At 51.8% G+C, this 22,471-nt stretch overlaps 1 protein-coding gene across 4 annotated transcripts in view; it reads right to left on the reverse strand.

Moving 5' to 3' along the window:
• PSD4 (pleckstrin and Sec7 domain containing 4) overlaps window positions 1-20,148 on the reverse strand; it is a 33,956-nt gene extending 13,808 nt beyond the window's left edge. Inside the window, exons 1-13 of one of the 4 annotated variants that reach the window (XM_023557018.2) lie at window positions 19,891-20,148; window positions 18,889-18,950; window positions 11,264-12,337; window positions 9,887-10,012; window positions 9,324-9,402; window positions 8,394-8,781; window positions 5,232-5,408; window positions 4,664-4,744; window positions 4,394-4,506; window positions 4,094-4,152; window positions 3,746-3,835; window positions 1,406-1,449; window positions 836-996 (exon numbers count right to left, since the gene is read on the reverse strand). In XM_023557018.2, coding sequence (XP_023412786.2) covers window positions 836-996; window positions 1,406-1,449; window positions 3,746-3,835; window positions 4,094-4,152; window positions 4,394-4,506; window positions 4,664-4,744; window positions 5,232-5,408; window positions 8,394-8,781; window positions 9,324-9,402; window positions 9,887-10,012; window positions 11,264-12,223 — 2,278 coding nt within the window. In that variant the 5' untranslated portion in view covers window positions 12,224-12,337; window positions 18,889-18,950; window positions 19,891-20,148. The other 3 variants (XM_023557016.2, XM_023557017.2, XM_064268823.1) reach the window with 3 other exon arrangements.
• Window positions 20,149-22,471: the final 2,323 nt, after the last annotated feature.

Consider the following 22,471-nt stretch of genomic DNA (forward strand, 5'->3'; position numbering starts at 1 on the left):
GGGCACCAACTGCTGGGTTGCCCCTCGCCTGTACCTGCTTCTTTTCCACTGCCTTTTACCCTGGTCTTGCTTGGGGACCCATTCCTACTTCTCAACCCTAAGCTCCATTGACAGAAGGCCTGATTCCCTGTGGCCACGTCACCAGGGCCTGGCTCATGTCCCTGTAGCTTCTCGCAGATGACAGCTAATCCCCTTCCTAGCTGCCACATCCCCATTCTGTCTACTCTGTATCATGAGTCCTGATTAACACCTAGAACGCTGCCCCAGGCATGCTGCTGCCCTTCTCAAAACCTCCAGTTGCCTGCGGAAGGAGCCCAAGCTCAACCACCTCCTCATTCTCTTTGACACACCCCATGTTCTGAGCAAACTTTGTTTGCTCTTTTCTCTGTGGGGGATGCCCTCTGCCCAACTTCAAATGTCAACACCCTTGTATCCTCCCAGGTTCAGCTTGGACACCATCATTTCCAGAATCTTCCCCCCATACCCCACCCCCAAAAACTTTCCCTCCTCCAAACCCCCAATCTCCCATTGTAGACACTGATGTGCTTGTCTGATTTCTGCTGCACCACAGGCTCTGAGGACAGGGACTAACTCCATCTGTTTTATCTCTGCTCTGCCTCCCTCCCGCCATGGACACAGCACTTGGCCTATGTTCAGCGCACAGTACAAGCTGAGGGAGGGACGCACGCTGCCTGTACTCGACATGTGCCGTCTTTCTGCATTCCCCATGCACACAGCCACACAAGCCCCGAGCAGAGCCCCTGCTGTGCACATGCCAGTCCTGTCCACTTGCACACAGACACCCACACACAGCCACTGGGCAGCAGACACTCACTCTTCTTGCCATCCACATCATGATGCATCTTCCGAGCCAGGATGCCCTGCTTGTAGGTGGGCACTGTGGGGTCCTGGGCCAGCTGGAGGAAAGGGCTGCCCATCTTGCCAGCTGGGGCAGATGGCATGGCCTTCTCAGGTCTGGCTGTATCTTCTTCATCCCTGGACATGAGAGGATCAGGCTGGGAGGACTGACTAGGCAAAGACCATCAGGAGCTGCCCATTGTCTCCCCAGGCCTCAGTGCCCCCTCTTTTGCTGGAGATCCACACCCCGGGGCTCCCCGCAAAAAATCAACTCTTCAAGCCAACCCATTAATTCCCTGACTCAAAACTATACCCACCCCATTGCGACCTCTGGCTCCTCCAGGTATTACGTGGGATTCTCCACCCTTCTCTGAGATTGGACCAGTGTCCTGCTTCAGGCCCTGACCCACTCAGCTGGGAGCGCTGTCCAGGACCCTGAACTTTTCCAACTCCCAAGTGGGCAGGGGGAGGGAAGACAGGCCCAAAGATGGGACTCTCACCTGGACCATAAGAGGTCAAGAAGGGGAAGGGAAGGGCTCTCACTTACACAGCCCACTCGAGCTTCTCACTCCGGATAGACCAGTAGAGGGCCTGGAATAGAAGCACACAGGTGGGCAGTTGAGCCTAGGGCCTGTAGGGCCCTCTCTATTTGGGAGAGGTAGAACAGGGGTATATCTGCAGCCTGCTTCCTCCACACCTCCCCAAACACAGCTGCCCTTCTGCCTTGAGCCAGGGAACCAGCTCATCTGTTAATCCATCCATGCAACGAATTATTTATGGAGCACCTGCCATGTGCCAGGCACTGTGCTGGGGGCTGGAGACATAAAGGTGATCAAGACAACCCCAGCTCTTGCCCGAGTTTAGTGAGACCTGAACCACAGGTAGTCCCTAACTTACAACATATTTGAGTTATGACGAACCACGCTTAGGACTATCTGGTTTTTGGTACATCTTATCATTAGTACTATGGTATATACTACATACAGGGCTGCTGTGAGTAATTTGCTGATGTTATCATTCTCAGACGTTCACTCACAGATGTTCAGTTTTATGATGTGTTGTTCAAAACGCTGTCGTATAGATTTAGTTTTCTAAACTAAATCAGGGGCTTCAGTTGCTTGAAAACATGGATCCAAATGCTGATTGCTTTGCTAAAGTCAACAGGCAGGTTCGGGAAGTGGTGAGATGTTACCAGGAATTATATGAAGAAAAAAAGAAAAGGACCATACAGACAACTCTCACTAATTTTCTGACTAGAAACGCCATCCCCATTCCCGGGGGTAATCCAGATGATCTAGAACCTTCCACAAGTGGAGTTACTACTTCAACTGTCAAAATGCCAATGCTGTCCAACTCTTCTTCATCCTTCAGAGTAAGTTTTTATGATTTGTGTATTTTTTATGTATGTAGGTATGTATTAAAATATATCTGTAAGTTTATATGTAATGTTTACAACCCCCAAAGACAAATAAAGATCAGATTTACAAAGATACTGGTAATAAAAGGCAATAGCAGTAAAAACTAAAAAAAAAAAAAAATTGAGGTATTCGACTTATGTTAGAACTGACTTAGGATGGGGTCATCTGTTAGAAGAGAACCCGGTTATAAGTCGGGGGCTACCTGCAGTTATCTTGAAGGAAAATGTGTTACCCACTTACCATCCTGCCCTGATGGACCTGACGGAGAAGGAACTGGCTCACCGTCCCCAGCAGATGTGCGTGCGATGAATAAATGAACAGATGGACGATGTGCTATGACTTTGAAATGATATAAGAGTATTGATGTAGATGTATTTTCCTTGCTTTGTGGCCTTCACAGTACCTAGCAAGCTGCCTGGCACAAAGTAGCTGTTCAATAAATGTTCCCTGGATGATGCAAATGGTAGTGCACTTGGCTGCTAACTGAAAGGTTGGAGGTTGGAGTTCATCTATAGGTACCTCAGAAGAAAGGCCTAGGAATCTAATTCCAAGAAATCAGCCACTGGAAACCCTGTGGAGTGCAGTTCTACAGTGACACACATGGGGGCACCAGGAGTCGGCATCAATTCAAAGGCAACTGGTTTGTTTTTCTTAAATAGATGAAAGAACAAATGATCTGATTGCTTATGCAGAGCATGCTGTGGTCCAGACAGTGCTGAGCATTTGACAAACTATTTAATCTCATCAGCAACACTGTGAGATGGCCACAACCCCCAGGAGGAACGAGAGTTGGCCAAGGGAGACGTGGCCAAGACAAGAATTCAAACCCAGGAACACCAGGCTCCCAGGTCTGAGCTCTAGACTTGCTCCACTTGAAGCTTTGCCCTTTGCTCACTCAGAAAACCAATAAGCCAGCGCTTCTTAGACTTCAGCAAGCCTTAGAATCACCTGCAGTGGACTCAGGGCCCCAGCTCAGAGATTCTGATTCAGCAGGTCCAGGGCAGGGCCCATGAATACACATTGCTAACAAATTCCATGGAGTGGCTGAGGCGTCTACCCAGGGACCACTTCTCAGTAGCCTTTCAACAAGGCCAGTGCATCTCGTGTACAGCCACCACCTATCTGTCAGTGGAGACTTGAAGGTTGTTAAGATGGTGAGCTTCTAGACTAAGATGTGGACTAGGAAGAAAGGCCTGGTGACCTACTTCCAAAAATCAGTGAAAACCTTATGGATCACAACAGTACAGTCCTCACCCAACCATGGGAATGGCCCAGGACCAGGCAGCATTTTGTTCCATTGTGCATGGGGTCACCCTGAGCTGGGGACCAACTCCGCAGCAGGTACAACAACAACATTCTCTCCAGGACATTTTGGCACAGCCAGGCCAGAGCTCAGCAATCCCCTGGGGACAAGGAACTAAGGCTCCAGACCCCCAACAGGGAGCCCAGGGTCCTGAACTCCACCATACCTTCAGCAGCCCCTTGGAGAAGTTTCCACCATCTCGCAGGCCGTTCAGGTTGGTGATGAATTCTTGGCAGCTCATGCTTTTCCCAATGTTCTGTGGCCACGGAGAGAAGGGGCAGCTGTCACACCACACCCCAACCCTATAAACCCCCAGCCCCTCAGAAGCCTTTGCCCATTCCCCACACCCACACCCCCAGGGCCCTTCCCTGATCCCCTCCCAGGCCTCTGGTCTTCTCTTCCCCTCACCCCTACCCATGCACTCTCAACTCACCTCCTACAGCTACCCTTGGAGACTCCCAGGCCCCCGCAGCCCCTGCCTCAGTTTCCACAGTCACTCTCCCCACGTTCTTACCTGTCCATGCAGGTCCGTGTTAAGGAGCATGATCGCACAGGTCAAGGTGTGCACAGAATCTGTCCCACGGGAGGCCAGAAGAGAAGAAGCTTGTTTGGAATCAGGACTGCTGCTCTTCCTTTGCAGCACTTGGCTGGGTGACCCCAGAACGCTTCCGCTTCCCCCACCCACAACACACCAACACCACCACCACTGAACTACCAGTGAACGCCTGAGCAGACATGGGGGACTACTTTTGTGCCATCCTTCTCCCAGGCACCCCAAAGCCCCGACCTTCACCCAGAGCTGGCCCCTCCCTACCTACTGAGGAGAAGACCCCAGGATTGCAGTAGTGAAAGCGCTTTGAGAACTGGTAGAGGATTCGCTCCCGCTCCTGAGTCTCTCCGCTGAGCACCAGGGCCTGGAGGAAGCCCCTGACGAGGAGGGCCAAAGTCAAGCAGAGCCCAGGCTGAGAGGGCCCTGCAGGCCCCAGGATCTAGGACCTAATCGGGTCCCAGCCTCAGGCCTGTTGCCACTGCCCTGCAGCCGTTCCTCCCCACAGCCTCCCCAGCGATGGCCCAAAGGCATTACCGAAGGGCGCGGTCCAGGCTCTGGCCTCCAAACTGAAAGAAGGACAAGTACTCCTCAGCCACAGCCCTGCTGAAGTCATTGCTGCAGAGGAGAAAGGGCATGAAGCCTGAAGCCAGGGACCTGGGTTGCAGGGCACAGGTGCAAAGGGGCCCCCAGGGCCTGCACACATCATGGGGTCTGACGGGGCAGACTGGGCAAGGGAAAAGCATAGCCAGCTGGGTCCTGGGTCCCAAGAGGGTAAGGGGGCAGCCAGGGTCCAGTATTGAGTGGGAGGGACATGAGGAGTCTGAGGTGGCCAAGGTGGCAGGGTCCAGTGGCCATCAGCAAGGACCAGGGGTGCAAAGAAGAGGTAATAGGACGTGGCTGAGGAAAAGAAGCAGGGGTGGTGAGGGATCGAGGAGGAAAGGGATGAGGATGGGGAGGGAGTAGGCAAGAATACTGGGGAGAGCAGTCGTTGAGGGGGCTGGAGGGAGATGAGGCAGGGGAGGGCGGCCAGTGGAGGAGCTCACTGCAGCCCCTTCCTGTCCTGCCTCAACCTCCAGCCTCACTCAGGCTCAAGGACCCTTACTTCTTCTGCAGGTAGGCAGCCACTTCAGACTTTCGGTAACCCTCTAGACGATAGAGGCGTGAGGCCAAGTTCCAGGCCACCTTGTCGGTCCTGACGCCATTAGCCAGCTTGTCTCCAGCCTGTGGCCTCTGGCCTTCCTCTGGGGACTGTTCTTGGGGCATGGGGTTCTCAGGAAGCCTAGAAGATGCCATTGGTGTTCTCAGACTCCCACAGGTTGCCAATACCACTTAGGCTAGACACCAAGGGGTTCTGGGTCGAGTGTCTTTGCAGGTCAATCATGGAAGGGCATCCCAGAGTCCACGCCCAGAGCTCAGGGTCAGAACTGGAGCTCAAGGCCTTGAAAGGTACGGGAAGAGCTGGGCCCAGAGCCTCCCCAGAGAAAAGGTAGAATCAGGACCTAGCCTGGGCTGAGAACCAGGCAAACCCAAAGTGGGAAGCGATTCATCCAAGGCCAGTAAGGTTTGAAGCCAAGCTTGGTACTCAGCACTTCCTCAGGTAAGCGCCAAGGGTGTTCCGAGCTTATTTCACCTCAGATGGGAGATGCATCAGCCTTCTGGAGACCTAAATTGGTGTTGAATCTCACCCGAAATGGGGTGGGATCATCTACCCAAACCTCAGCAGGCCATTTGTTCATCTCCCCCACCTATCCTGCCATCCTCTTAACGCCTCTTTGACCCCTTTCACCACCTCCCACCTCCCACCAGCTCCAGTTTCCACTCCTAGGCCTGGAGCTAAGAAAGGTGTAAGATGGGGCCGAGAACAGGAAGTTAGACTGGCCTGAGGAATGGGGACAGCTGGGGGAGCAGAGAGGGGGGTTCCAACCTTTCACATCCCCTATCTAGTAGCTGTGTGGTAAAGTAACTCCTTTACCATGAGGGGTTTGGATGGTAACCAATTATGACTGTCAACAGGCTCAGGGAACCCCCAGCAGACTGAGAAAACACTCAGAATCTCACAATTCACTAAGTCCAACCTCTACCTGACTCTTCTGTTTCCCCTGCAACATCACAACCGGGTCTGGGGTATCCTAGTTACTTGAATACTCATTATTCAAGTTACCACAGTTATGGGAATTGTGCAGGCAAGCAAAAGTCACCAAAATACGAAAATATTCACTAATAAACTGACCACTTATAAAATTAGATTTCAGATGAACAGCCCTCCCCCCTTAACGCGAATGTCCATCTCTGCCCACTGACTGGGTCCATGGTCTTTGCTGATAACCTCTCAACTGCTTACCTAGGCTCATAAACATCCAACAGTGCAGGGCAAACATAATGAAAACGAAATGAAAAGTGAAAATACAAATCTTGCAAAAAAAAATGTAGAATTTCATGAAGTCCACAAAAGTGATGCTGTAAGAAGGGTCCCTGGTCACACAATTGCTAAGTGCTCAGCTGCTAACCGAAAGGTCAGCATTTGAAACCCACCCAGTAGCTCCCTGGGAAAAAGGCCAGGCAATCAATCCGTAAATATTACAGCCTGGGAAATCCTATGGGACAGTTCTACTCTGTCCTACTGGGTTACTATGAGTCAGAATCAACTCGGCGGCACCTAACGACAACAACAACCCTGATTAAAACTTTTTTCATTATTTATTATGAAAGTATGGTTCTCACTTTAGGCGGATTTACTCGTTTTAAGTTGGATTAACTTTCATTTTTGGTATAATGAATGTCACCCTCTCTAGATTCTCAGAGTCTCCTCTCGTTACCAGGCCTCTGTCTGAACATCTCCAGGGACAGCACAGCTTTCTAGGTGTATGAGGGAGATGGTGCCTTGGCTTCTGGTGCAGACCGATGCTGGGTCGCCATCACCCAAGGATGGTGAGATGGGAGGGGTTAGCCCTTAGGTACTGCACATTAGGTACACGGCCTGAACCACTCCTGGTTCCTCCTGGTTTCCTCAATACCCCTATCCAGGCAACCAGATAATAAAACCCCTTCCCAGGGTAGAGACCCCCTGGACTGCAGCCTTGACACAATAGCTTGGGGCAGAAAGAAATCAAGTTTGGTTTCCCAGTTGGCCCACTCCTATCTCTGGCCACTATTCTAGGGTTATTCAGTCCTGCTATGGGCCCTGGGGTACATTCTCTGGGTTCCGACAAAACGTTCCCCTTAGTGCTCCCCTGCAAGCCCAGCCAGCACCCTGGCCCCAGGCTGTTTAGTGAATTTCTCCAGATACCTCCTCAAATTCAAAGCAGTCTGTAACTTCCACGGTCACAAGCTCTGACCTTCCACTCCCCAAACCTTCCTAACACTGCTGCCATTTTTCTAGGCACATGTCCCTGGTCAGGTTCCCTGAACACCTTCTTTTCCTCCTCTCCTGATCTCCTGCCTTGGGCACTTCCCGCATGGCCCCACCTGAGCACATTCCAAAACTGCGTCCAGGAGTGTGACTGTCTGCTCTGCCATTTCTTGTCCTTTTAAAGCCTCCAGTCTTTCTCAAAGACTGGCAAAGAATATTGCATATACTGTGCTGAAGAATACTGAATATACCAGGAACTGCCAAAAGAACGACCAAATCTGTCTTGGGAGAAGTACAACCAGAATGCTCCTTAGGAGCAAGACCATGTCTTACATACTTTGGCCATGTTGTCAGGAGGGTTCAGTCCCTGGAGAAGGACATCATGCTTGGCAAAGTAGAGGGTCAGCGGAAAAGATAAAGACCCTCAACGAGATGGATTGACACAGAGGCTGCAACAATGGGCTCAAGTGTAACAACGACCGTAAGGATGGTGCAGGACTGGGCAGTAATTCGTTCTGTGGTACGCAGGGTTGCTATGAGTCAGAACTGACTTGATGGCACCTAACAACAACAGCCTTTCTCAAAACTCTGCTGATTCCCAGTCAAATAATCCTGGCTTAGAAAACGTTATTAGTTGCCATTGACTCACGAGGACTCCATGTGTCCAGAGTACAGCTGCTCCATACGGCTTTCAAGGCCATTACTTTTTGGGAACAGATCACCAGGCTTTACTTCTAAGGCACCCCTGAGTAGGTCTGAACCGCCAACCTTTCAGCTAGTAGTTCAGTGCTTAACAATTGGAACCACCTAGGGACTCCTGTTTAGTAAATCTTAGTTAAATCGCAGCGTGCATTTCTCGTGCTCCATCTAGATCAGGGCATTCTTATGAGCATCCATAACTAGTCTGACACTTACCCTTCTGCAGAAGTCGAGTGAACGTCCTGCTGGGCAGCTCTGGCCTCTTTAGTCCTGACTGCGTCTTCGTCTTCGCTCTTTACTTCCTCCCCTGGGCTTGGGGCCTCCCTTGCCGCCTTTTTCTCCAGGGAACTTGGCTCTGCCCCGTCTGTCTCCAAGAGTGAAAGGTGTGAAGCATCAAGTGTCCCCTTGGGGAAGATGCTGCTCGAGTGATGGTGTGGAAGCTGCGGACTCCCCTCTTGGGAGGACACTGGGCTGGGCCAGGGGCCAGGAGCTCTGCTCTCAGACTCAGGGCTGCTGGGCTGTGGTGAAGAAGCTGGGCTCCCCCTGGGGCCAGGGGCCAAGGTGCAAGTGGCAGAATCCTGCAGGCGCTCAGCATCCGTCTCCCCTGAGGAAGAACACGGGGCGAGGCTGACACAGGCGGGAGGCTGGCTGTGGGTCAGGGGGCCTGGCAGAGCCAGGAGAATGGCCTGGGCTGCCACCTCCAGAAGCTCCCTCTCTGAGACTCCTCCCCTGGAGCTGGGCAGCATGTCCCGTCCCTGCCTTGGGCAGTGACCTCTCCCACATGCGGAGGCAGCGGGCAGAGCCTCCCAGGACTCCAGCCCGAGGCAACCAGCGGTTCAGGAATTTAACCAGCAGTTCAGGAATTTTGCTAAACCACAAAGAGAATTGGGCATCAAAAATGTTGGTTCTTTTGTACATTTTTGCATTTGTGCTATAAGATCAGTATTTTTACACCTATTTTATGGATGAAGTCACAGAGGCTGAGGCAGGATTTCCCCCAAGTCTGTCTGGCTCAGTACAATACAACAAGGCCTCTTAGTGATAGCCAGGGACCAAGAACTACCTTTGTCCCCATTCCAGACCCCAAAGACTCGCACCACCCAGTTTCCCAGGAGACTAATCCCCTCCCCCCAGATTGGGTCTCACCTGTGTCCTGGGAGCTGAGCGGCACCTGGGGCCAGGAAGAACCCTCCTCTGTCTGCCAGCCCTCAGGGCAGAGCATAGCCTGTGGAGAGAAGCACAGAGTTTCCATTAACCCTGGAGACCCTGAGAGAAGAGGGAGAGGCCAGGCAGGGTGTAGGGAGAGGAGGGGAGGGGAAGACTGACTAGGAGGCACACAGAAGCACCCCCCTTCCCATCCGCCTGCCCAGAGGACACTAGTACCAGTCAGGGCCCTCAGTCAGAAGAGGAATCCTACATGAGAGAAACACTACATCCTAGAAATATTTGTGCTAAAACAAAACCCGTTGCCATCGAGTCGATTCCAACTCATAGCAACCCTATAAGACAGAGTAGAACTTCCCCAAAAAGTTTCCAAGGAGCTCTGGGTGGATTCAAACTGCCAACCTTTTGGTTAGCAGCCATAGCACTTAACCAGTGCACCACCAGGGTGTCCACGTTGGTGTTAGGCCCTGGGAATCATGGGGTTCATGCTCCTCTTTTTACAGATGGAAAAGGTGAGGCCCAGAAAGGGGAAGGAAGTGACTTACCCAAGGTTGCACAGGGTGCGTGGCAGGGCTAGGGCCAGATCCAAGGTGTCCTGACTCGCAGGCCCATGCTCTGTCCACACAAGATGCTACAGATGGGGCAGGAACAACCATGTCTCCTGAGGAATTCTTAGGGAGAGAGGAGAAAGAGAGGAGACAGGTTTGACCAGATAGAAATTGCCTCCAGGGCCTTTCCCACACCCAAAAGTCCTCTAGTCTTCTCTGCCCCCATCCTCTTCCCTCCAGTCCGCCCAGATGGCCCTGCCCCTAGGGGCCCCAGCCAAGGAGAGGCTGTTAATAGGCGATAGGCCCCAGGCACTGGGCTGGGCTCTACCATCCCAGAACTCAAGCAAACACCCAGCTCCAAAGACTGTGATCACAGGCCTCCCCCACAAGGCCTCTAGAGCAAGAAGGTCCTGAGAGAATGCACCTCCACAGGACACAGCTCTGGCACCTAACACTGAGGACCTGGTCGGCCTATGGGCTGAGGGAACTTCAGTCAGTACTCAGGGAGCTCCTCTGATCTCGGGGTTCAGGTGTGAGAGCTGCTCTGGCTAACAGTTCTTCTCTATTCTGTGGGATCCGGGAGATTAGAAAGTTACAGCCCTGGCTCTGCCATTTCGTGCTGCCTTATCTCTCAAGCAGAGGCCTCCATGGGAAAACCGTGCTTCCTATTGTCCGCACCCTCGTTCATATGAAGGATCCCTGCCATTGTCATGAAGGCCTGATCTACTGACAAGGGGCGGGGGAGGGTGAGAGATGACGAGCACAAAATAACAAAATACTGAAATCTCTCAAGAAAAGAAGGGGCGAGACCTACTAAAATAGACATCTCATCATTAGGGAAAGAAGTCACCCTTGCAGGCTGACCACTGCCCTGCTGGGAATGTTTGGGAGGTAGGAGGGGCAGAATCTGAGAATGGCCTGGAGCAGGCTGCTATTGGAGGAGCTGTTTGTTCTCCAAAGGTACCCAGATGTAGCCCTTTGGGGCTGGCTAGATGGAGACATTTGTGAACTTAAAAAAAACTTAATCTCCATGATATTCAAGTGACATCAAAAGCCAAACCCATTGCTTTTGGACAGAGTAGAACCGCCCCATGGGGTTTCCAAGCAGCAGCTGGTGGATTCCAACTGCCGACCTTTTGGTTAGCAGCCAAGCTCTTAATCACTGTGCCACCAGGGCTCCCAAGTGACATCATGGCATCAATAATATTTCTCATAATTCTGAAGGCCAAAGCAGTCCTTATTTTCTGCTATATTATCCCAGGATACCAAAAGACCCCAGCATCTGAAGAGCATTCTGGGCCTGGAGACTCCAGAAGGCCCTCCCCATATGTGCTGCCCTGACCAGCCTGGGTGGGTTCCCCGGACGCGCCTTACCTCACTCTCCGCCTGGCCCAAAAGTGCTGCGGGAGCCCCCTCGGTGGCGTCCCCTGTGGCCCAGAAAAGAGAGTGCACCTTGTAGATGGGCACAGGGAACGGAGGGGTGGTGTGCCCACTGGAATCATCTGTGCCGTCCCCCAAATCCGGCTCACTTCCCAGCTGCCAGGGAACGCCACCTCCTGCAAGTGGGGTCTCCTGGGTCTGCGGGCTTCCAGGCCCAGTCCTCTCGTCCACAAGGGTGTCTGGGAACTCCCAGGAAAAGCGCTCTCTGGAACTGCTGGTCTCCGAGCAAGGGCTCTCCAGGAAGAGGGGGTTGTCGAAAAAGAGGCTCTCCTCCTCCGTGCCCCACTCTGGAGAAGAGCCTGGCGTTCCCTCCCTCGACCACCCCCGGCTCTCCCCCTGAGGCCCACTACTGTCTTCCCCCAAGTCCTCCTCCATGGGTGGGGACCTTGGGTGGAGGCCCGAGTCCTGGGGACTCGCTGCGCTGGAGGGGAAGGGGGGCAAGTCCACAGGGGCAGTGGGGAGGCAGCATCTCAGCTCGGCCCTGAGCCCTTCTGTCTTCTCCAGCTCCTCCTCCAAGTCGAGGACACACATCTGGGCCTGCAGAATGCCAGCCCAGAACATGACCTGGGCAGAAGTGCTCTGGCTCTGCTGTGGGCTCCCCAGAGGATGGCTGTCCCCAGGAGACCCAGGGGGTGTTGTTCTCTGCCTGTACTCCCCTTGGGAAGAGCAGCTCTCCAGATGCATGGGCTGTGCATCAGGGCCCCTGGGGGCATCTTGCCCCCTGGAATCAGAAGGCTCGAAGGCCCAGATCTGCTCCCCACAAGGTCCAGAAGATTCAGGTTGGCTGCTCAGTTCCCTCAAGGGCACTCCTGGGCTGGGCTGCAGGTCGTCTCCCGAATAGATGTTGTGAAATTCCGTGGATGTGGTGTGGTCAGACAGTCTGTCGTCACCCATCGTCCACAGAGCGAAAGCCGCGTGGGAGCCCCCAGAAGTGTCTGCCTTCACAAACCCATTTTGTAGATTAGGGTGCGTGCTGGCCAACGGGGTCACTGGGAATTCATATCTACCCTGGAAATGCCCAAAGCAAGTCAAGTTAGGAGATCGTCAAGGCTGGGTGGCACCTGCCCCAAAGAGAGTCCATCTTTTGACTGGAGTGGCTTAGCTGAAAAGGATGAACTAGCCAAATCAGACCCTTCTCTTGGGAATTTGGATCGGAGAACTGAGACACTGGGGTGTTGGCAGAAGGTGAAATGCCTCAAAGCTGTGTGACAGCAGCAGCAAACCGAAGTACGTGGGAGCCAAAAAGACTGGAGGCAAGAAGGATGGAACAGACACATGGGAGAAACAGGCACCCAGGAAAGAAAGGCTACATACTGTCCTATACTGCCACTTGCCAAAGCTCCTGGCCTGGGGCATGCCCAACTCACACAGCTAGCTCGCCTGATGGTTTCTTGCAAGCAGTAGCAGCTGTGCCACTTGGCCAGGGTGGGAGCAGGGGCTCCAGGAAGGCAAGCCCAGGCCTCATGGAGTGAGGACACTTCAGCCCTGCTGCCCCACCACTGCACAGACAACATGCTACAGGGGAAAGAGAGCCTTGCCTTCTGGGGAGGGTGGGGCATGCTGGTGACAGGGCACCATGTCGGCCTGGAGCAGCATCATTGCATTGTATCAACTCAGAGCTGCCCTATGCACTAGCCAGACTCTGGGTAGGACCTCGTTAGAAGCAAACAGGTTATTTTCTCTAAGCGTGCTGAACAATGTGGACCCACGTCTTCCATGGCTCTCAGGGTTCAGGGCCAGGAGTGGCCTGCTTCTTCAGAACAATCAGTTTGTTTCTATCCAATGGACACTGTGGAACTCATAAGTTGACCCATTTCCTTCTTGGTATAGGCTGTCAGAAAGTGCAGAACTGAACCTCTAGCAAGTACAAGGGCCCTTATGTCATGTATTTCCAGTATTAAATGTACCCTTGGCTTCATCACATGTTTTTCTTATTTTCATTTTCTTCACTTAGAGTCTTGGAGAACTATATGCGTGTGTAAGTTCTATCTAAATATTTTTGGGAACAAGGGTATGAACACACACACATGCTCCTGACTTATAACCATGTGTGATGTCCAGATACCCAAGACAACAGTCCTTTCCACTTGCACAGTTAGTCCAGCCCCTCCTTAGCTACCACCCATTTAACCCCACAACAGCCCTGGGAGGTATGCAAAACCAAGACACTAAACCCGTTGTTGTCCATTCTGACTCGTGGTGACCCCATGTGTTAAAGAGTACGACTGTTCCATAGGGTTTTCAATGGCTGTAATCTTACAGAAGCACATCACCAGTCTTTTCTTCTGCAGCACCACCAGGTGGATTAGGACTGCTGCCCTTTCGGTTAAGAGTTGAGTGTAAACCATTTGACCCACCCAGGTGCCTGGAAGGTTAGCAGGCACTGGTCTTGTCCCTGGTGTCACAGACGAGGAAGCCAAACCATGAGAATGGCCTAAAAATTCACAGGTGGTAAGACAAGGGCTTGGATCTGACCCCAGCCCACCTGACTTCCAGTCTACGGCCCTTCTTGAACTCAGCTCTGCCTCAGGCACCCACCTCAGCCAAGTCCCTGCTATAGGTGCCTCGGCCTCTAGCATGGACAGAGTGCTTTCCCAGGGGCCTTCCCCAGGACCAGACCCCTCACCAGCATCACCCCCAGCTGAGGTCCTGCCACGAGCAGGTTGTAGGAGGTTCATGCCCTGTCCTAGCCTACCAGCCTGACCAGCACATATAAAAGACCCAAGGGGACAATTCCTCTGTAGCCACGTAAAGAGTATGCGGCTGAGTGAATGACCAAGTGGGCCTGACCTCAAACCCTCACCCTGCCACTTACCAGCTGACGGAGCGAACCTGGGAAGTTGTTTAGCCTCTCAGAGCCCAACCCCAGAGGTGTGCTGGCGGTTAGCCCAGCTGAATTGTGTCTGTCATTCAGCCCAGGCCTGGCACACTGTCTGACACCCAATAAATGGTAACTCTCAGAGCTTTTAAACCAAGGTCAAACCAAGGTCAAACCAAGGTCAAACCAAGGTCAGGTGGGTTCTACCTATTGTTTAAAGTCACCTAGAAAATACCGCTCCGCCCTGTGCCTTCTGTCAAGAGAGTGCCCAAGAGAAATAAGGCAGGACCAGGATGAACTCCAGAGTCCCTGGATGGACCAAATAGTTAATGCATTTGGCTGCAACACCCTGGGTCCCAAATCACTCTCCCCAGGCCTGCCTGGTGGAGAAAAACCAGTCAGCAAAGAGGTGAAATACCTCATCACTCCAGCCTTCTCCAGTAACCACCAGCCACGTTGTTGTTGTTGTGTGCTGTCAGTCAATTCTAACTCATAGTGACACTATTGGACTGAACAGAACTGCCACATAGGGTTTCCTATGCTTAATCTTTACAGGAGCTCATCGCCAGGTCTTTTCTCCTGCAGAGCCACTAGACAGGTTCGGTTATCAGCCAAGCCTTAACCTTTGCTCCACCAGGGCTCCTCAACCAGCCCATGAGGTTCAAGAAATGACTACGAAGGTATCTCCATTAGTAGCTAGGGTGAGAGGCAGGGAGAAGCACCAGGTTTACAGGTACCCCCCTCCATCAGCCTCCTTCCCCAGACCCCAAGCCCCACTTCACTTGCCCCCTCCCATCCTGCCTATTGGTACCAAGCTTTCTCCCCTCTGTGACCCATTTTCCTGCCCTCACCTCCCTCACACTTACACACATTGTATCTGAATGTGTGCCCACCTTGGGGCACGTTCCTGTGGGCATCAGGATCATGTTGCCAGGAACACATTAGCTCGCCCTAGTTCCCAGACAGCAGCCCGGACAGAGCAGAGAAAGCCTGCAGAAATCTATTCAGTCATCTTCTTTGTGCTCCTGGCTTGTGTAGGGGATGCTCTGTGTTTAAAAGATTTTTGGTTTTTGTTTTCAATTGCTCTTCCCTGCATGGGGGTGGGGGTGTGGGATGAGAGAAGTTGGGGGGATGACCTGAAGGGTGAAGTCACTTCTTATGGCCATCACAGCAGTCCCACTAGTCACCTGGGTATGGGCAGCCTGGTCTGGGAAGGATCAAAGGGTGGAGACCAGCCTGTATCACGGAGAGGTGGGCCAGGAACTGGGAAGCAGAGCCCTGGTCTTACATATCTAGAATTTTCTTGGTTTGCCTTCTTCTTCCCTTCCCCGCCCTCCCCCCTCCCCCCTCCGATGTTTAGTAATATCCCTTTTGAAATTGCCTGTCTCAGGGAGTTCCTGGGTGGTACAAACAGTAAAGTGCTCTGCTGCTAACTGAAAAGTCGGAGGTTTGAGTCCATCCAGAGGTGCCTCGAAAGATAGGTCTGGTGATCTCCTTCCGAAAAACCAGCCGTTGAAAACCCTGTGAAGCACAGTTGTACTCTGACACACATGGGGTCGCCATGAGTGGAGCATACTGGGTGGCAACTGGTTATCTGCCTCGGGTGTCCCAACCAGAACAAGAGTGGGGAGAGAATCAGCAATGAAAGGGACTGGCCCCGCGCCTCACAAAAATTCTAAAATAAAATGGCCCTTCATTTCTCTGAGCACCAAGATGACTCTGTTTAAGGTTAAGCTCTGAGCCCAGCGGACTGGCTCTGCATAATCCAGAAAAATGACCTGGAACTTCAGAAGAGAGTGAGCGGGAAGGGAGCTGAGGTGGGGGGATGAGATGGTGCCACTCCACTGGAGAACCTCCCTAGGGACCCCCTTCATCCTGAGCACAGTTGACTACTTTTCAGGGAATTTTTATCCTGAGGGGCTTTCTCCTGGAGCACACGGGCAGGCTGAGCTTTGTACCCTAGCTGATGGGGGAAGAAGGGCTCTGAAAATGAGGGCTGGGGACCTAGAAGACAGAAGTATCTCCCACGCCCACCCCACACCCAGCCTGGGGCTTTGAGGCAATTTCTCTTCTAGACTCTGGGACAGGGAGGAGCCCAATTGACACCTGGATTGTACTTTTTACAAATGGATTTGGTTTTGCCCTTGGTTTTTTGCCTTGTCAGGCCTTGGGGATGCAGCCTGTACACTGGTTGAGGAACAAGAGGTCCAGGCACCTCAGCAGAGGCACAGCTTGCCCTGGGGAAGAAAGCTGACCACCTTGGGTATCCTGTACTCCTCCCCTCCAGGGCCCTCTGTAGGGTGATGGTTAAGACACAGATTTGGGGGCTGACAGACTGGACTCCAGTCCTGAGTCTGCAATCAATGAGCCATGTAACTCTAGGTCAAATACTTAACCTCCTTCCTCATCTATAAAAGTGGGAAATAAGAGCTAGTAAAGCTACTATGCAGGCTTGTTATAAATGGGAATGGGTCTGTGAGTGCTAATGCTGGGCCTGGCCCTGGGGAAGTGCTCAGAAAATAGTGTGTCCTTCTCAGTTTAAATCTGCTGCTTTGCAGGTCAGTTCAAAGAAGCCAAAATAAAACAAACACACAAACAAAAAGCCCTCAGCAATTAACAGACACATGAGGAAATGCTCTCCATCACTGGCTATTAAAAAAAAAAAAATGTAAATCAAAACCACAATGAGATACCATCTCAGCCTGTCATTACTGGCACAATCAAAAAAACAGAAAATAACAAATTTTGGAGAGGCTGCAGGAAGATTGGAATTCTTATACACTGCTGGTGGGAATGCAAATTGGTACAACTATTTTAGAAAATGATATGGCGCTTCCTTAGAAAACTAGAAATACCATATGATCCAGCAATCTCACTCCTAGGAATATATCCTAGAGAAATAAGAGTCATCACATGAATAGACATGCACACCCATGTTCATTGCAACACTGTTCACAATAGCAAAAAGATGGAAAACAACCTAGATGCACATCAACAGATGAATGGATAGAGAAACTATGGTATATACACACAACAGAGTACCAAACAACGATAAAGAACAACGCGATGAATCTGCGAAGCATCTCATAGCACGGATGAACCTGGAGTGAAATAAGTCAATTGCCATAGGCCAAATATTGTATGAAACCACTACTATAAAAACTCATGAAAAGGTTTACACACAAAAAGAAACAACCTTTGATGGTCCCAGGGAGGGGAGGCACGGGGATAGAAAAACACTAGATAGACAATAGGTAAGTGGTACCTTTGGTGAAGGGTAAGACAGTACACAATACTGGGGAAGCCAGCACAGCTTGTACAAGGCAGGGTCATGGAAGCTCTGCAGATACGTCCAAACTCCCTGAGGGACCAAATTACTGGGCTGAGGGCTGGGGACCATGGTCTCGGGGAACATCTAGCTCAATTGGCATAACACAGCTTATAAAGAAAATATTCTACATTCTACTTTGGTGAGTAGCATCTGGGATCTTCAAAAGCCTGTAAGCAGCCATTTAAGATACTCCACTGGTCTCACCCCTTCGGGAGCAAGGGAGAATGAAGAAAACTAGAGACACAAGGGAAAGATTAGTCCAAAGGACTAATGGACCACAAGTACCATGGCCTCCACCAGTCTGAGTCCAGTACAACTAGATGGTGCCAGGCTGCCACCATTGACTGCTCTGACAGGGATCACAATAGAAGGTCTCAGACAGAGTTGGAGAAAAATGAAGAACAAAATTCTAACCTACAAAAAAAGACCAGACTTACTGGCCTGACAGAGACAGGAAAAACCCCAAGAGTAGGGTCTCTGGACACCCTTTTAGCTCAGTAATGAAGTCACTCCTGAGGTTCACCCTTCAGCCAAAGATTTGACAGGCCCATAAAACAAACCCAGACTAAAGGGGCACACCTGCTCAGGAGCAAGGACTAGAAGGCAGGAGAGGACAGAAAGCTGGTAATAGGGAACCCAAGGTCAAGAAGGGAGAGTGTTGACATGTCGTGGGGTTGTTAACCAATGTCGTAAAACAATATGTGTACTAACTGTTGAATAAGTAAGTTTGTCCTGTAAACCTTCATCTAAAGTACAATAAAAAAAAAAAAAAAAAAATCCCTCAGCACTGCCTCAGCCCATTGGTGCCCTCAGCTCTCAGCTCCGCAAGGGGCTGCCCTCAACCATTCCTTCCAGAGTGCCTATATCTCTGTCTCTGCCTCTTTCTGTCTCTCTTTCTCCTCTACATCCCCTTTAAGCTTCCAGACTCAGCAAGCAAGCATTGCTTCCTTTTACCCTTAAAATTTTTTCCTCCCTGTGGAAAAAGTGCGAAGGATCCTGGCCTATCAAGGGATACAAGTGGTGGCCACCCTGTACCCGCAGAGCCCGGGCAGGAGATGGGTGAGGTGTGTCAGCTCCTGAGGCCAGGAACCACAGGTAGACCAACCTTCCCCAGTCTGGAATCCCAGGGCAGAAACCCCTGCCTGAACCTGGGCCCAGAGCACCGTGAGAGAAATGAGTACGGAAGGCCCCACATCCTGCCCACACCGGAAGGAACCTTCATGAAAATGCGCAGAGAGAGGACAGTGGTGCTGAGGCCCTGTGGTGTGGGGCCGGCCTGGGCTCAGGCCCTGAGGATGGGAGGATTGGGTGCCAACCAAGAGCAGCTGCTACCATGAAGGACAAAGGCCATCAAGAGGGGTCACCCTCTATCCTCACTACCCTCCCTCACCCCTTCCTTGGACCTCTCACCTTCCTGCCACAGAGAGTTCAGCAGTCCAGGTTTTAATCTCTGTGCTGGGTGTAGTCCTTATCTGCAGAAGAGGGGTGATATGATGTCCTGGTGCCCCAGGAAGTCGGGCAGACAGTCCTGCTTAGGGCTCATTCCTTTAAACCTGGTGAAGGTACCACAGTGCTGGTAGCACTTACCATCCACTGATGGCAGGCCCCCCTTCCTGGCATTTTAGCAGAGTGACTCCAACTGGGGGATTTTGGATTTCAGGCCCAAGAGTAAGGGGATGTTTGGAGACAGTGGGCGGGGGTCTTTCCTCTACTTGGCTCCCTTCACCATAGGATAATAAATAGGGACACTTTGGAGAGTGGCATAGGTACTATTAATAAATACACCAGGACGATAAGCTTAAACCAGAGCTGTCCCGGCAGGCCAGCAAGCAGCGTTCCTTACCACTAAACCAAGCCTCTGGGTGGGGCCCAAAAGGCAAAGTAAAGCTGGGAGAGCCATAACGGCTGAGTTTGAGTCTAACCTGTTCCTACAGTTATGACACCCAACCTGCCCACCAGCTCCCCACAAACCCTGACCAGTCTGGCCTCCCTCCTTCCCTCGAGTCAAGGGTCTGGGTGAAGGCTCCCTTGGGGCCTCTGGCCATGAAAGACCCCATAGGTACTAAACCACAGCAGTCACAAGAGCCCACAGCAGGCCTTTTACCCTTCACAACTGAAGACATGGGAAGGCAGACCACTGAGGTGAGTGGGGGGCCAGAACAGGAAATCTGAGAAAGGGCCAGACTGGGAGGGGAAGTAGAATGGGGTAGGGGGACAGAGTAAAGGAAAGGGCAGGGCCGGGGTTCTAGCACAAGGCCAGGCTCACGGTTAGTGTGCACGCACGCAGCAGGGCATATACCACGTCCCACACAGCCCTCATCACATTCCTGCCCACCCGCCCCAGCCTCTGCCACGAGGGCCCACACATGGGCCTCCAAAGACTGCTTCCCCCAGGTCCCACCCAAAGCTCACCTCGAATAGCCCAAGAAGGGGTGAGCTAGCCTAGCCGCCCCAGGAGCGGCCCCTGCTGCACAGTCCGTCCGCCCCCTGAGTGTGGCAGCTGGAGCTTCCGACTTCCGCTCCCCCCTCACCACCAGTACACACACCCCTTCCCGCTCAGCTGCCTCCCCAGGCTCCTAGCTGCTCTGCACCTCACACTTCCTGCCCACAAGACCGGGGTCTCCACTCTCAGGCCCAGGCCTCCTGGTCCCCTTCCCCATACCCCTGCTCTCCGGAGGCCCCCACCCTGCTCGGCACCAGGCCCAGAAAGAGCCCTCAGGGATTGCCCTTCTCACTCAGTCAAAGGCCTGGGAGAGAGAAAGGGGAAGGTGTCAGTGCCCTGGCTGTGAGCAGGCGCCACCTCCTTCCTCTCTGTGGTTCTTGTCACTGGGTTTTCATCTCTGCTCCAGCTCTCTGCTCTTTGCAGGGCACCTCGCGGGAGATGGGGGGCCTCCAGGTGGGGTGACTTTCCTTTTTCTTTTTTTAGCAAAGAGCATTTCCATTTTTGCGTGGCTGCGTCTCATGTCAGTGATAATGACAGCTGACACATTCACTTTGTAGCTTACAAAGTGTTCACCAGTAGCATCTCAATCACCCCTCACCTACTTTACGAAGCATTAGTATACTGTGATACAGATAGGGAAGCAGGCTCAGAGAGGTTATGGCACTCACTGCTTGGGGTTGTACACCTGGCAAGTCACAAAGCTGGATTAGAGCTCAGAGCCTCTGATCATAAAAATCCACACCCAACAGCTGAATTCCATGGGATACAGACCAAAGGCACGCACGAGTGTGAGACTGATGCTGGTGAGGAGCACACTGTCCCATTCTCTTCTCCTCAACACAATCTACTTCTTCAGCTGCAACTACCACCTACTCCTCTGCTGAGGATCCAACGGCCCCCACCCTGCCCCAAGCTCTAGTCCATGCCCAGGAGACTCCCCCATCACTGCTAGAGACTGCATGTCTCATAGCAGCAGTGCCTTTAGACCCAGGCAACCCAGGCCTGTCTTCTAGAGGTAAACACTTAGCTACTGTCTTAGTCACCTGGTGCTGCTATAACAGAGATACCGCAATTGGATGACTTTAGCAAAGAGAAATTCATTCTCTCACAGTCTAAGAGGCTAGATGTCTGAATTCAGGGTGCCAGCTCTAGCGGAAGGCTTTCTCCTTCTGTCAGCTCTGGGGTAAGGTCCTTGTCATCAATCTTCCCTGGTCAAGGAGCTTCTCAGCACAGGAACCCTGGGTTCAAAGGATGTGCTATTCTCCTGGCTCTTGTTTCTTGGTGATATGCAGTCCTTCTGTCTCTCTGCTTGCTTCTCTCTTTTATATCTCAAAAAAAAAAAAAAAAAAACTGACTCAAGACAAAACCTAATCTTGTAGATTGAGTACTGCCTCATTAAAAGAAACCTCTAATCTTGCCTTATTAACATCATAGAGGTAGGATTTACAACACATAAGAAAATCCTGTAAGATGACAAAATGGTGTTACAACCACACAATAGTGAGAATCATAGCCTATCCAAGTTGACACACATTTCTGGGGCACATATCTGTCATAGTCATCTAGTGCTGCTATAACAGAAATACCACAAGTGGATGGCTTTAACAAAGAAGTTTATTCCCTCACAGTCCAGTAGGCCAGAAGTCCAAATTCAGGGAGCTGGCTCCAGAGAACGTTTTCTCTCTCTGTCAGCTCTGGAGGAAGCTCCCTGTGGTGCATCAGTTTTCCCTTGGTCTGGGAGCATCTCAGCACAGGAACTTCAGGTCCAAAGGACACGCTCTGCTCCCAGCACTGCTTTCTTGGTGGTATGAAGTCTCTCGTGTCTCTCTGCTCACTTCCCTCTTTTATATCTCAAAGAGATTGGCTTAAGACACTATCCAATCTTGTATATCTCATCCATATAACTGCCACTAATCCACCTCATTTCATCAGAGTGATAGGATTTACAACATATAGGGAAATCACATAAAATGGTGGACAATCACACAATACTGGGACTCATAGCCCACCTATGTTGACAGATATTTTGGGGGAACACAATTCAATCCATGACAACATTCAATCCATAACAACTACCTGCTGAAAGGGTGGCAGTTCAAATCCACCCAGACATGCCTTGGAAGAAAGGCCTGGCAATCTACTTTCAAAAGATCACAACCATTGAAAACCTCATGGAGCACAGTTCTACCCTGTAATACGTCAGTCAGAATTGGCGTAGGGCAGCTTGCCTTTTTTTTTTTTTAACTCTAGCTGTAGTCCTCCTCCAGCTGTACCCCTCCCCACAGAGTGAGGTATCCACGGGCCGCAGGGGCGTGCCTACCTGAAGCCCACAAGCCCCTTCCTAGTACCCTACGGTTCGTTCCCCAACCAGCCTGGGCCTGCCTCCAGGGCCTGTGGGCCTCTCCCTCCTGCGGTGACTGCACTGTGGTCTCACAGCCCCCAACCTGAGCTGAGAGTACAGGGAGAGAAGAGCACCCAGGGCTGACCTCTGGAAGCTCCAGCACTGAGAGGTCAAACGCAAGAGAAGTCTGCAAAGGAGTCGGATGAGGG

Source organism: Loxodonta africana, chromosome 15, assembly GCF_030014295.1.
Source record: "Loxodonta africana isolate mLoxAfr1 chromosome 15, mLoxAfr1.hap2, whole genome shotgun sequence".
Lineage (NCBI taxonomy): Eukaryota > Metazoa > Chordata > Mammalia > Proboscidea > Elephantidae > Loxodonta > Loxodonta africana.